This window comes from Sebastes umbrosus, chromosome 17 (genome assembly GCF_015220745.1).
Source record: "Sebastes umbrosus isolate fSebUmb1 chromosome 17, fSebUmb1.pri, whole genome shotgun sequence".
NCBI classification, from domain to species: Eukaryota; Metazoa; Chordata; class Actinopteri; order Perciformes; family Sebastidae; genus Sebastes; species Sebastes umbrosus.
In genome coordinates, this window is record NC_051285.1 from 23,571,222 (window position 1) to 23,586,396 (window position 15,175).

The 15,175-nt window shown below is 40.2% G+C and overlaps 1 protein-coding gene across 5 annotated transcripts in view; it reads right to left on the bottom strand.

The window, feature by feature from the left end:
• The window catches only part of LOC119475805 (Down syndrome cell adhesion molecule homolog), a 116,916-nt gene that overhangs the window by 68,833 nt on the left and 32,908 nt on the right, over positions 1-15,175 (bottom strand). For 3 of the 5 annotated variants that reach the window (XM_037748859.1, XM_037748855.1, XM_037748856.1), the window contains exon 4: positions 1,116-1,154. The exons of the other annotated variants lie outside the window; for them this stretch is intronic. In XM_037748859.1, coding sequence (XP_037604787.1) covers positions 1,116-1,154 — 39 coding nt within the window. The remainder of the gene's footprint in view (positions 1-1,115; positions 1,155-15,175) is intronic. 5 annotated transcript variants of the gene reach the window in all.

Genomic DNA, 15,175 nt, shown 5'->3' on the forward strand with positions numbered 1-15,175 from the left:
AAGTGACACATTTTATGTTAAAGTGACAGTAGGCAGAATACTTTTGGCATCACTGGGAAAGAAATCCATAATAACCTTTCAGCATATTTTAATTCAAGTGTTCTGAGAGATAACTACACTTCTGCACCTCCTCATGGCTCTGTTTTCAGGCTTTAAAAAGTATAGCCTGTGATGGGAGACTTTGGCCAATCACAGGTCATTTCAGAGAGAGAGAGAGCGTTCCTATTGGCTGTGCTCCGGCTGGTGGGCGGTGATTGGTATTTCCTCAACTTGATCTCAACATAGCTGCCGGGTCACAAACTTTCTCATTTTACAGCTAAACAGTACACTACAAGATGTTTCTGAAAACATTTGAAGCGAGAAATAGGCATTACAGTAACAGAATATTGATTCATATTTGATCAGCGCTGCCTTTGACTGTTTGGTCGGAGTTCGCGAGTGATTGACTCGCGGCTCTCAGAGATGGAAGCTGGACGGCAGACTCTAGATCAGCTCTGACTGGTTGTTTTCACCACTGAGGCACATGATTTTTTTCAGATTACCGATCTCATGCACTGTACTGTCAGGAAATAGTGACGGTTTTATAAAAATAACTTTTTTTAATCATATTTGCTCCAATTCTACCCACTGCAGCTTTAACAGTGGCTTCTGGCTTCTTTAGAATAAACATAATTAAATAGTCATTGTAAACAGTGACAGCCAACATGTTGAAAAGACAGAAGACTAACTTCAGCCACACAACATTTGCAGGATCCAATGTCACAAATAAAAAATTAAAAAAAAGTGTGGTTTAGAAAATTGAGTGTGCTTTATAGACCCTCTGTTCTTTAGACAAGTAAAAAACAATAGGGCTGCACAATATAAGGAAAATATGTGATATGCTAAAGTAGGGCTGGGCAATATGAAGATATATTGTCAAAACGATATAAAAATGTGTATCGTATGTATTTTTCTATATTGTTTCTATCGTGATATAGGCTAGGTCTATATGTTTCTTTTTTCAGTATACAAAAATAGGCTTTACCATATGGTTATTTCATACAGACTATTTATTTTGAAATGATCAGAAAACATGCTATATCATGATATACATCGTTATCGAGACATGAACTGACCTATATCGGGATAGAAGACTTTGGCCATATTCCCCAGCCCTATGATAAAAAAAAAAAAAATGAAAAAAGATATTATTTCCAACATTCTTTTATTGAACATTGATCTGAACACAAAAGGCACCAATAAAAAAAAAGAATCATAGTCACATATTAAATTGCAGTTTACTACTGATACTCTATTTCAACTAACTAAAAAAATCAATGCAATATCACAGTGTAAAATAATAATTAATTACATCATTATAATTCATTATTATTATGATTAAATAGCAACCCTGACGGTGCATATACATCTATTAAGAAAATAAAGAAGAGTAAAAAAAAAGATACATTATAAATAGAAAAATATGACATTGCGATGATGATAAAAAAACGTTATATTGTGCAGCCCTGAAAAGAAAAGGAATATACATACTTTGCATGAACACACAGTGGGGCAGCTTGCAGTTTGTTTATTTTATTGAATCCCCATAAGCATCTGCTATAATAGTTGCTAATCTTCCCAACCTACACTCTGGACTTTTCAGATTGAAAAGGGTTTTAAGGGGTAAGTGAGTGAGATTCTTGCAACACCCACATCCCTGCTCTTAGATGCAGTCATGTAATGTGTGTGCTCCCACTAAATGATCGCATATTCAAATGAGGATAAGGAGCTTTTGTTGGAATGAGGGGGATAGGAGGAGAGAGAAAAAAAGGTCGAAGAAGTGGAGGAAGGAAAAGCAAAGCCCGGACTGATTTGAATCTGGTAAACTGTCAGAGAGAGGGATTACGCCACCAAATCCCTGGCGAAAATAGAGGCCCAAGTTATTTACTAGCCTTACAACCAGCTGCAAACCATCTGTACTTAATTGTAAGACACAAACTTTATGAAGATCAACGGGGGATTTGGCTACAAAGCCTCTTAACGCCGCTGAATTGGTGTCCCTGCTTCGAGGGAGAGTATGGGAGGGTGCTCGAGACATGTCACATGTTCTTTGGAGGACATGGACTCCACTGCTCTCTCTCTCTAGTATCTATCAGGACCCCGTCCCACATAGACAAACCATGTGTATTGTTAGAGTAAGCGAGGAGGGAATGCAAGGGCAGGGAATTAAGACGTGCTTTACAATGTATACAACACCTCTAATTGCTTAGACAACAACATATACAAGACAGACACATTCACACAGATATACACACGCCCGGCCATGGACGGCATCAAAACATTTAATTGGCTTGAGCCTTAATTGTTTTTAGCACGAGGCCGGTCATGGGATCCCGATTAGGCACGTAATTGACCCGGCAACCTACACTTAGCCATGGAAATCAGCGTCGGGAAGACAATTCCTAAGAGTAAAAAACCTGCATGTGGTGGCATTGTTTAATGTAGGTCGCTGTGCATTATGTTGTTCCTGGCAGCCATCTGAAGACAGGAGATAAGAAGTCCTGTCCAAGCCACTGAATGGCAGGTAGCCAGCTTAATCCTATTTAACAAGATCTGGGCTGAATCTCGGGTGGGGCGTGTTGGTGGGGTCACACGAGGAGCCCATCGGGGTCAGGCTGTGGCTTTGTGGGAGGTGTGCTCCCGGACATTGGGCATCTTAAAAACACAATGCACACCACGCACACCGCTCTGCCTGTGCTCCTCCCTAATCGCTGAAATAAATGCAGATCATGTGCTTGTGGACAATTTCGTTAAAAAAAAGAAGATTTTGTTGCTGAACAGAAAGGGCAAAATAAAGGAGAAAAGACTTCCCTCCTCGAGTGCATCACTTCTAAGGAACTCAAAGAAGGGTCACCCAGGAACAAATACTGTGGGTTCTAAGCTGCTGGCCGCTTTAACTCATTTATTTTCTTCCGCTGCGCTAATTCCTCCCATCTCCATATGTTAAGGGGTGGAGAGGGGGGCGGGAGTGTGTGTGTGTGGGTGAGTGCGTGTATGGGCATACATGCAGGGGGTGTCAGGGATTAGGCGATCCTGTCTGGACATACGCCTTGTGTAATCACGCTGGAAGGGCTGGTCATTGTGCATCTCTGTCCAGTCTGTGGGCCCCAGGATACATCATCATAACCTCAATGACCACCCCCCCCCCCAAAAAAAAAAAAAACCCAAACATAGGACGTATTGTGTTGTAGAAAATAGAGAACTGTCTGAGCTGAAGTACATTAAAATACAAAGCAGACCAAGAAAATGTCAAATTGAGTAAATAAAACTATATAAAAGGCCCCGAACCTAAAATAAGATTTGAAACTCTCACATACCGTAAATTCAGAATTATTTTTCCATGTTGTGTTTAACTTTTACCTTTATATACTTTACATATATGTATTTATTCTTATATCTACATTGATATGTTATATTTACTTATGTTTATATTTATCTAACCGCTCAGATTATCATTTTGCTTTTGCATTTACTTGTGTGATTTCCCCCTTTACAGTATAGATACATATCTTATGAGCATTGTTGAAGGAACCTGAGACCAAAGATTTGTTTTACTGCCAATGACTGCTTTGCTGAAAAACCTTTAGTGGAAATGTGGACAAGGCATGTTGAGATTTGCTAATGCTGCCATATGCAGGGATGCACCGATACCGATACCGAACATCGAGCCGATACTGACTCAAATAGCTGGATCAGGTATCGGTGACAAAAGGGCCGATATATTAAATTCAATTCTATGTTTATATACTTTATCCATTAGACTTTTAATTCCTGTTTAAGTTTTGACCAATTTGTTGCTGCGTTAAAAAGGTTTACACTTGAATTGTAATTCCTGTTAATTTTGAAGATCTTTTTTACCGATTTGCTGATGAAGGATTTATTATTTTAATAATAAATAAAAAATTCTGTGAATCTATATCTATGTATTTATTTTTTTTATTTTTTTTTGTTTTACAAAATCAGGAAAGCAATGTTTAAGTCAAGCCTGATGTTGTCTTACACATAAAAGAATGATCCCAGTCACTTCTGCACAGTGAGGCATACAGCTTATTGATTAAACACTGGTATTGGATCGGTACTCGGTATTGGCAAATACCCAAAGCCCAAGTATAAGTCGGTATCGGGACTGAAAAAGTTGTATCGGTGCATCCCTAAAGCTAATGAGACTAATTTCTTCAGAGTTTTACAACAACTGCATCACAGAAGCTATAAACTATACAGCAAACAGCCTGCAAAACACAAATAAACTCCATTCAGATATAAACCAGAATCCACGAATTGTCACCTTTAAACACGCTCAGTGTAGGTTTGTCCTCCGCTTGGTCACATCATAACTTGTAATAAACCTTCACCCCCGCCCACCCCTCCGCCCTCTACCCTCTTCCACCCCTCTTCATTAGTAGGTATAATCCCTGATGGCCCATCTGCCAGACGCCAAAGCCACAAAACACAGAGCAAACAAGCCTGGAAGAAGCTGGCCATTATGGGGCCTCTCTGAATGGGCCGGCTGATCACTTACATAGACGGCGTGTTTACTCAGGCCCTACACGCTGCACACTACAGCGCCGCTATTTTCACACAGATAAGGAACTATTTGAGCTTCAGGAGAACGATTGTAGCCGAGGATTAGTGCACCTGCCTCTGGAGAGGATAGATGTGTGCGTGTGTGGAGGGAAGGACCTATGGATCCTCTCACCTCTAGCTGAAAATACAGACTTGTAACGTGAAATACTAAACCTTGATACACTGGATGCTTTATTTTAAATTTGTATTATTTTCTTGTTTAACGCAGTAGAATTGGATCACAACTGTTTCAATGTACCTCATGCTTTCCCTATACAAATAGCTTATGCATTTAGACTAATACAACCCAAGCATTCAGCTTCACTTTGTCCTTTTACTATACAGTATAAAGGGCCTCCACCACATTAATAATGTGGTGTTCTAAATGGTCTCTTTCCAAGCTTAAAAAAAAAGAAAAAAGCCTGGGTTAGGAATCAAAAACGGAACTGTGCTATGTTTTCATCAGCTCGTCTTTTCAATGTTAACTGAGAGAGCCGGCACTGTTCTAGCAACACAGACTGACGGACACAAAATGGCTGCCTTGGACTGAAAGAGGCAGTGAGCCAGAGCAGCAGCAGCAGCAGCAGCCTAGACAGAGCAAACCTTTTACTGGTCTCCCTCTTTCCTCACTCTTATTGAGAGAAGATTAACAAATTGCCAGTAAACCACCACTTGATTGCTTTTTCTTCTCTCCCCCCCCCCCCCTCCAATAGTCCCGCAGTATCACCGTCGACACGTTTAGGGGCTGCAGTGTGACCCCCTTTGCCGCCCAACCGGGATTACATTGTGGAAATGTAATCCTGGTTTGGGGGGCTAAAAGGATCAAGGCGCGAGAATACACAATGTAATCAGGAAGAACGTCTACACCCCAAGAATCAGACAGCAAGATAAATCCAAGCAGAGGTTTATCCACAGTGTCAATTAGAACATATGTTGGGACGCATTAATTGAGGCATGACACACTTACTGGATGTTGCCCGCTCATGCATGCTGAGGACAACACACATTTTAAAATGTAATACATTTATACACTTAATAGATTATTATTGTTGTTATTATTCTTTATAAAGTATAAAGCCACTAATTTCTTTAACGCATTAACGCAACTTGCAATTTTTAGGTAGTAGCAGGCTCAGTTTAAAAAGTTATCTAGCTGGCATCATATGAAACTAAAAAACCTAAGGAATACATTGGCACCAACCATGTCTTACTAGCTTTATACGAAGGAAGCTAAGTGACGCTCCAAACTTTCGCTAAATTTTGGCGAGGAAAAGCTGTCATGGCCATTTTCAAAGAGGTCTCTTGACCTGAAAATGGGTTCTGTGGGTACGCACGAGTCTCCCCTTTACAGACATGCCCACTTTATGATAATCACATGCAGTTTGGGGCAAGTCATAGTCAAGTCAGCACACTGACACACTGACAGCTGTTGTTGCCTGTTGGGCTGCAGTTTGCCATGTTATGATTTGAGCATATATTTCATGCTAAATGCAGTACCTGTGAGGGTTTCTGGACAATATTTGTCATTGTTTTGTGTTGGTAATTGATTTCCAATAATAAATATATACATACATTTGCATAAAGCAAGCATATTTGCCCACTCCTACGTTGATAAGAGTATTAAATACTCCCTTTAAGGTACATTTTGAACAGATAAAAAATGTGCACAATCGATTGACAGCCCTAACTTATACACTTAATAGTTTATAATAATAATAATTATTATTATTATTATTAATTTATTTAATAAGAAAAGGAAATATGCCAGAGTATTCTTTTAATATATATTTCATGGTTACATCAATATATCGATGTGTCAAAGGCAATTTCCTCTCACAGTTTATTTGACACTGAGGACACACAGTATATGCTTACAATACATTTGTGCTCAAGTGTTGGAAAAATGAGTAAACAAGGCTGATGAAGTGAGGAAAAATGTGTGTGTGTTTCTTCCCCCTGTGTGTCTAAATGGCTGCACAAGGTCACATGATCTGGTCTCCATTTTGGAGTGCCGTGCGTTTGTGCACCTGAGACACGCAAAGATAAACACACAGCTGTTAACTACATATATAAGTTTAAACCTCAACCAACACTGCGAGCACAGCTTAGAAAAAATCAAGCTAAAGTGAAAAAAAAAGAAGAAGCTGGCTAACATACAGTGAGCTTAATAGCTGCTGAGAGAGAGGAGGCTTATCTTCCCACCACAGCTAATATGAGCTTCTCAATTAGATGAAAGGCTCTCTCCCTTTCTCTAATTTTTTGTTCAATTTCTCCAGGCAATTTATTTAGGGTGGGGAGAAAGAAAAAAAAAAGAAGAAAAAAAAAAAAGGAGAGGAACCCGAGCAAACCGTATTGGCCAAACGCACAACGAGTCATAGCAAGCTCCAGCCAATCAGGCAGAGCTCACAGCGTCAACTCAGGCCCTCAGCAACAACATGACTATTTACTGTATGCAAGAGGAAAATCTATTTGGGGTTCATCGCTGCACGTCCAACAAACCACACACACAAAAACATTATATTCATGCGTCTTTATATATGAATATAATATTTATATTAGATTTGCATTTAAAATCTTATTGTCAGTGAGTGTGGGACAATGCTATGTGTAAACTAAGCCTGTAATATTATTTTTGTTAGCTGCAGAAAGAGCAGCAGCACCAAACATGCAAATTAAACATGTTTCCTTAGCTTTCAGAAGCCTCACTCTGTTTTCTGCATTATGGATTAACGGGGATTATGCAAAGGAGCCTTTATTCGTTCACTTATCAGTTTAATTTCTTTGTCCTGTGAATTATTTTTACACAGACTCCCTCCGTATTGTATCTTTCTCTATAGTTGCCGAGTGGAACTAAAGGATTATCCAAGCATTTCCAAAAAATTAGGTTTCCTCACTTTAGACAAAATAATGTAAATAGTTGGTTGGCAAGACCAATATAACATTTTCTTTGAATGTTTTCAATACCAGGAGTTTGTATGTAGAATGTAATTCTTTCAACCCATTCAGTTCAAACATATAAATACATCTTGAACGAAATATTGCATAATTATTTTAAATCTGGCAATTAAATAACAGGAAAGTCTTGGTTATTATCCCATTAAGTAGCCCTACAATGAATATAAATATAACTGTTTTAGGTTTTAATTTTATTAAAAGAAAAATAAACATTTAACACTTTAATCCATTCCTAAAATATTATTAATATTTGATTTAATAAATAGGACGAACCCCTACATTTTAGAGCAACTGAGAATATGCATTTCTTTTTGGCCTTGAATATGTAAAAAATGTGCTTTTCATATTTTTTATAAAACATTTATATACTGTCAAAAATATGAAATAATATTATTAAATAAATAAAAAAATCTTTACATAGTTATTTAAAAAATCTTTATAGCCTATATACAGTAATTATAATTTATCTTTTAATTTACGATAATTAAATGAACGCAATGAGCACAAAACATCCACTTTCTGTTTGTAAATTCAATCAGTTTAGTTGATAATTAAAACCATAATGGTGGAATTTCTTTTATAAATGACTAAAGAAAATCTTTCTTTAAATCACCTTTAATAAACACATGAACAATGTGGCTTGTCTCTAGGCTTCCCAGATCTGCTGGTCCAAACTGATTCTTAATCATCCTTTCCCACCATCTGCTCCTCCACTCTTTTTTTCACGAGTCAAGGTTACACATCACAGCTCGAAAAAATAGTGCTGCAGGAGTGTGTAGCGATACATGACAGGGCACCTGGGCAAGGATGGGCAACGCGTGCAACATGCATTGCTTGGGGGATGTCACTTCCCTCGCTGCCTGAGACGCCCATCTATCAAGGTGATTTCCCATGGCGACTCGTCTTGGAGACACCTTTCCGCAGGTCACCTTTATACTCGCACCACTGAATTAATTCACTTCATTATTTGTAGTTTTGATTAGCATCGCGGAGCAGGAGGAGGAATCTTCATTGCTATTATCTTCTGAATGACTTGCATGACAGCCAAGGTTGTTCTTTATTTATGTGCAAATTTTTCTTTTAGTTACGCATATTTAAATTCTTATGCAATACAATTTTCCCATCCTACTTGCAACTAAGATTTTGTGGTGAGAAAACAATGTGATTTAACTGAAAAAAAATAAAATCTCTGAATGATATAATAGCACAAGCCACATTTGAGGCCTGCTGAGCTTTTGCACATAAACAACCGTGATTTATTGAAATGTTAAAATGTCCGTGTCAACAAAGGGAGGCACCGGGCCGGCGTGGCCTCGCAGCACAAACAATCACACGTCAGTCGGGGCGATGTGGTGATGTCCAGTGACATTTCATTTCTTGCTAGTCCCTCGTTATAAGGATGTGAAACTGAGGGCTTTGCATATCATGAGTCTGCATTAAAGCTCAAGTCATGATGTTTCTCCCCTCTTTCTTTCGCTCACTTCCTTGCCGTAAAATGCAGCACAGACAGGGATAGAGAGAGAGAGAGAGGGATGTAGAGAGGGAGGGAGGCTGTGAATAGGCAGAGTGAGTGGCATGCATGGACAGCCCCTCTGTCTCTCAAAGACACTGCAGCAGCTGCATGCACGCGATAAGAGCAACCATTCACAGCCAACCCCCCCTTCCTCCTCCTACACACCAACACACACACACACACACACACCAATACACGCTTCTCCTCTCCCTCTCTGTCTCTGCATCACACACACACACACACACACACACGTTTATATGCACATCAGCCTCTCTGCAGGTTCCTACAAAGATGCTGAGATTTCAAGCAGCCTTTGTCGCCAGTCAAAGGTCTTCCCTGCAAATCATTTAGTTTTTTCATAATTTCCGGTGACGTCACAGTACAGCGGGGTTGAGCATGGATGAGACAGAGAGGTGTGGGGGGAATCACCTTTCTTTCTTTTTTTTTTTTTTTAGCGCTGACAGAGAGCAATCACGTAGCGCTCAGCAGGCAGCAACACAGGCGTGTCTACAGCGCGGGGACTGACGCTCATCTAGCTGTCCGCCACATCCACCACTGAGTCTGATGTTTTTTTTTTTTTTTTTATGTGGCATTCTCTGGTGATCTCACATACAGAAGATGATTGGTTAAATGCCTGAAAATCACTATCTCAAAATGACAGCGGGATGTTTAAAGCTCTATCTCTGTTCTGTATTACGAGGTCTTTTATGCCATCAGAATCAGGTTTATTTTTAAGTGTATTCATACGTGGAATTTGACTCTGGTTTTATGCAGCTATCTCAATGTACTTACACAGAATAGAAATAACAGCTCTAGGAACAACAATGGCCAACAATAAATTGAGAATACAATAATACAAATTCCGCGACCCGATCCCGGATAAGCGGTTGAAGATGGATGGATGGATAATACAAATTTGAATAAAATGTCTATATACAAGTAAAGTGTTCTGTATAAGAAATAAATACTGAATGGATATACAAGGACTGGATGATTGATGTGGAGATTCAAGTCAAGTCAAGTCAATTTTATTTTTATAGCCCAAAATCTCAAATCACAAATTTGCCTCAGGGGGCTTAATATGTACATAAAGTGACAGATGATATGTACATATTTCAAAAAACTGCGCATTAAATACTGTAAATTATAATCTAAAAATGTGTAAAAATGTGCATTACAGACTGTAAATTATAATCTATAATGGCAGCAGTGGATATTTGGTGTTAAAACGCCAAGTTGCTTGTCGGAGGTTCAAAAGTTCCTCCCTGGTGTATGTAAAAGTATGGGAGAGTGCATCACCGAGGCTGCCACTCGTGGGGCCACCTTGGATCTGTGTGCCATTACTTTATGCCATTACTGTGAAGTAGGTAAGATAGTCACTGAACCAAAACTGCAACTTGCATTATTCCACCTTTCATTCCTAAGATGTTTAGGCTTGAATGCATCATCCGTGTCATGTTGCTTCCTCCCATCTGGACAGGAAGTAATCTTTGTGGACCAATATGCCTCCATACAAACAACCACACAACCTGCCCCCTGCCTGGCACTATCAGCAGTTTAATATCCAGCTTTACATACAGTTGGAGCCTCAGCACCTTATCATAAATGCAACAACATATCCTTTTTTTTTCTCCAATATATGCCATGTGAATATATCTAACCACCAGTGACATCCATGCCAATCACTTTGATCCACTGATAACATCCAGCCCCCAAATCCATACAGTCCACGGAATGTCTAAGTGCCAATTAATCGGTGGCTCCGTCCACGATTAGCTCATGTTGCGCTTATAGCTAATCTGTATCTTGGCAGGGAGCCACGCATGACCTGGCTTCCATCCAGGTCTGCGAGCCGCGGAGGAAGCAGCCATGAGCTAGCCCAGCACAGCGGCGAGCAGCCTGGAGAAGATGTGCCAAACTGCGGCGGCACAAAGGAGACCTCACTGTTTATCAAAGATTAAGCAGTGTTTAGTATCTCTCCCCCGACCCTCCTCCTCCTCCTCCTCCTCCTGCCTGCGCTCAAATATACGCATGCGTGTGCGCACACACACACACGCACACACACACATACTCCACCACCTCCAGCTCACACCCTAATTGTTCCCAGCCCCGAGAGTTTAATAAAGAACAAATTGCGGTTATTGGTGAGCAAACAGCACAGTACGGAGGTGGGAGTGTGATCATTGCGGCGCCAGTGCAGTAAAGAGACAGAAAGGGCATCAGCCAATTTAACTAATATCTCTGTCAGTCTCGGGCTGAGACTGGAGCAGCAGGCTGTGTGGGGAGAGATGTGCTGAGCACACAGAGCAGAATCTAATGCTCATGTTTTACAGCACTGCTGGACACTTGTGACACATTTGTAACAGATTGATAGGCATTTTATTATAACTGCAAAAATTATATATACAGTCATGTTTTCTACCTGTAATGTTGTAATGAAGCATTCATAACGTCGCCTCACTGTAATGTAAGACCTAATACAATCATGATACCATGATAGCATACCAACCATGACTTATTAGACATGTCTGAAATGACTACAGCCGTTTGGATTCCAATGCAGGGGGGCATTGAAGCAAAATAACCATTACTTATGCTCCTCTTCCAGAGGGATGCTCATATTTCATTTGTGGAGAGGTGGACAGTTACAACTATTACATCATTTACTCATTCAAATTCACACGTGTGCACTAACTGTAGTAATAATACAATGCAGATGCTTATTTTCATTTTATTTAGGGCTATCAAAGTTAACGCAATAATAACACGTTAACACAAATTAATTGTAATGCCATTCATTTCTTTACCACATATATGCAACTTGGTTGTAGCAGGCTCAGTTTTAAACCTAGAGTAAAGATACTGGCATCATATGAAACTAGAAAACCTAATGAATCCAATCCATGTCATACCAGCTTGTCGCCTGAATAACATTCCAAAGTTTCGCTAAATTTTGGTGAGGAAAAACTGTCATGGCCATTTTCGGAGAGGTCTCTTGACCTGAAAATGGGTTCTGTGGGTACGCACGAGTCTCCCCTTTACAGACATGCCCACTTTATGATAATCACATGCAGTTTTGGGCAAGTCATAGTCAAGTCAGCACACTGACACACTGACAGCTGTTGTTGTCTGTTGGCCTGGAGTCTGCCATGTTATGATTTGAGCATATTTTTTATGCTAAATGCAGTACCTGTGAGGGTTTCTGGACAATATCTGTAATTGTTTTGTGTTGTTAATCGATTTCCAATAATAAAAATATACATACATTTGCATAAAGCAAGCATATTTGCCCACTCCCATGTTGATTAGTGTATTAAATACTTGACAAATCTCCCTTTAAGGTACATTTTGAACAGATAAAAAATGTGCGATAAATTTGCGATTAATCGCGATTAACTATGAACAATCATGCAATTAATTGCAATTTGTAACACATTTTTGAAAAGTATATGTATGTATAATTATTATATTTCCACTACAACAGGTCTATTAAGCCTTATGAAGACTATAAAACAAATTAAAATCCATAAACAACATTGCAGCTGCCCTGATTAGGTTAAAAATAATTAGTATTTGTGACAGTCAGTGGTGGTCATCTTTACAAAATGGTTTACAAATTAATAATGATAACTAATAAATACTTACATCTATCTATGCATAGATTGTGGCATATCAAATTGTTTTTAAGTTACAACATTTTATATCGTTTTCATCAGGCTCAGAGTTTTTTTTAACCTATATCTTATCATGCTGCCTGCAACCTGCCCAGCCCAAGTGTATCTACCCGTTATGTTCCCATAATGCTTTGTGGCAGCTGCAGCCAGATTCATGCACACAGGTATTGATTTTCTTCCCAGTTTTTTTTTTTTTTCCTTCAGTGCAACCCTTTATTTATCTCGCTAAGCCCCTGCCACTGGGTGTGAGGAGAGAACCGTCTCGCAGCTTGTGAGAGGACGCAGCGAATTCAACGTGAGGGACGCTTACCACATAACCTGGATTTATTTTCATTTATCTGTCATTTATCTGCCACCGCCGCTCTGCTGCAGAGCATAATCCTGCTCTGTGTGGGATGCATGTGTAGGTATGCATGTGTGCGCGTGCGCGCGTGCGTGTTTGTGCTGTCCGTCCATCCGTCCATACAAACACTCCATTCTCCACAGGCCACCTGACCCATTTTTCTGTGTGAATAACAATACTCCAGCCAATCATGGGCAGACAGAATGGCGAATGCTGGAAAAAGACTCTACATCCAGCCTGTCACACGTCAGAGTCCCAACCCTGCCTGTCGACAGAGTGAGGCAGGGATGGAGAGAGAGAGAGTTAGTAATCCTCTCTCTTCTCTCCCCCTCCTTACCTCCCCTCCTTCTCCCTCTACATCTCCACCACAGAGGGACCAGTAAAACCATTACCCACCCACCCTAGCCCCCAGCTCAAGATTGTGCTGCGCCAATAGCTGTGCTTCCTACATAGCACGCTAAGAAAAGGGCAAAACCGACAGCGAGCGAGCTGCAAGGCTGCTCCCAACAAAAGACATTCATTACACCACACTACCTCTGGCTACAACACACAGTATACTGTATATATAGCAAATGATTACCTCCCATTCTAAGCCTCTGGACAAATGTTTACAGTAGGGCAACAGTGATACACGAAAGTCACTATCCCTCTAAAAACACACTTCAGCTTTGATGCGATTGGGCACCTTGCAATTCAATATTAATATCAATATTCAAGTTTTTTAACACCAGGCCATGGAAAAAAAACGTGAGTCATACACTTCTTGGGACTTTTACTTTGGAAATTATCTAAATTGATACAGTAAAAATGGTTGATTTTCAGCATGTATGTAGTCAGAGATGTCCTGAAGTCAAATATATCGGTCATTGTCAGGCATCATTTATTATATTTTTTTCCAGCAACCCAAAAATCAAAGAATCTTTTTAATTCATAAGGGACATGTAATGTTTTATACTTCTGGTGAATGAAATCCAATCAATCTTATTTCCATATATTTATTTTGTATATACTAGCTCTCCCTGTCAGCTCCGTTCTCTTTACACATCCATGGAGAGCTCCATCGGGGCCGTTTGAATGCAAGGTCGCTGTTTTCTACTATCTCGTTACGGCTCAATGCGGCCGGTTGTTTTGGTTGACAAATACGGAACGGATATGACGTCACGTTATTCAGACTACAACAATAAAAGCTAAGTAACTTCCTTCTACCTCTGCATAAACTCAAATGAAGCAAATATATCGATACATAGGTGAATTTTTTTTCCCACCCTTCATACCAGTCCGGCTTTGTAGCTGGCTTGGAATGGAGGAGAAACAGTGGGCACTGTGGAAACACATGATAACGTCCAGCAGCCTTTTGATACTAACTCTTGATATTTACTTCAAGGGCCCATTATACACAGCCAATTAAACCGACATAGTGTGGCTGGCTCTCCTCCCTCTCGGCGATGGCTGCGGGGGATCGAGACTGGCTGCAGAAGGAACTCCAACACACATCCCAAATGTCAACAAACAGGAAAGAAACTGTGAAATGCACAAGATGGCTCAGCAAATGGCCATACTGAAAGTGTTAGAGCAATATCCTTTAACAACTACATGCTACAGTACCAAACCCAGCAGCACCGGCGATGCTTAACATACGATATTAACTAACTATAATCAATGGTGTTCATTTGGAAAAAATATGTAGATATTAAAGGCGTGTTTAGATGTAACAGTTCATATATATATATGTGTGTATGTGATTGTGATAGAAACAGTGCAAAGAGGGAGCACGAGCAAAAAGAAAAGAAAAGATTGAAACGACAGAGAGATGAGGGAGAACCGAGCAGAGCAAAGAGAATCTGTGTGATGGCCGACGGCCCTAGTGCTCAGCTCGTGTGCTGAATGAAAAGAAGCCCCTGTGTGGGTGTGTGTGTGTGTGTGTGTGTGTGTGTGTGTGTGTGTGTGTGAGAGAGAGAGAGAGAGTCTCTGCAGTAGTGCTGGGGGGTCGGCCCCCTCTAAGCCCTACTGGTGCTGAATGCAGAGCAAGCAGCATCAGGCCAAGGCAAATGACTACAAGGCCTCCTCAGTGACTGCAGCGCAGGCTGC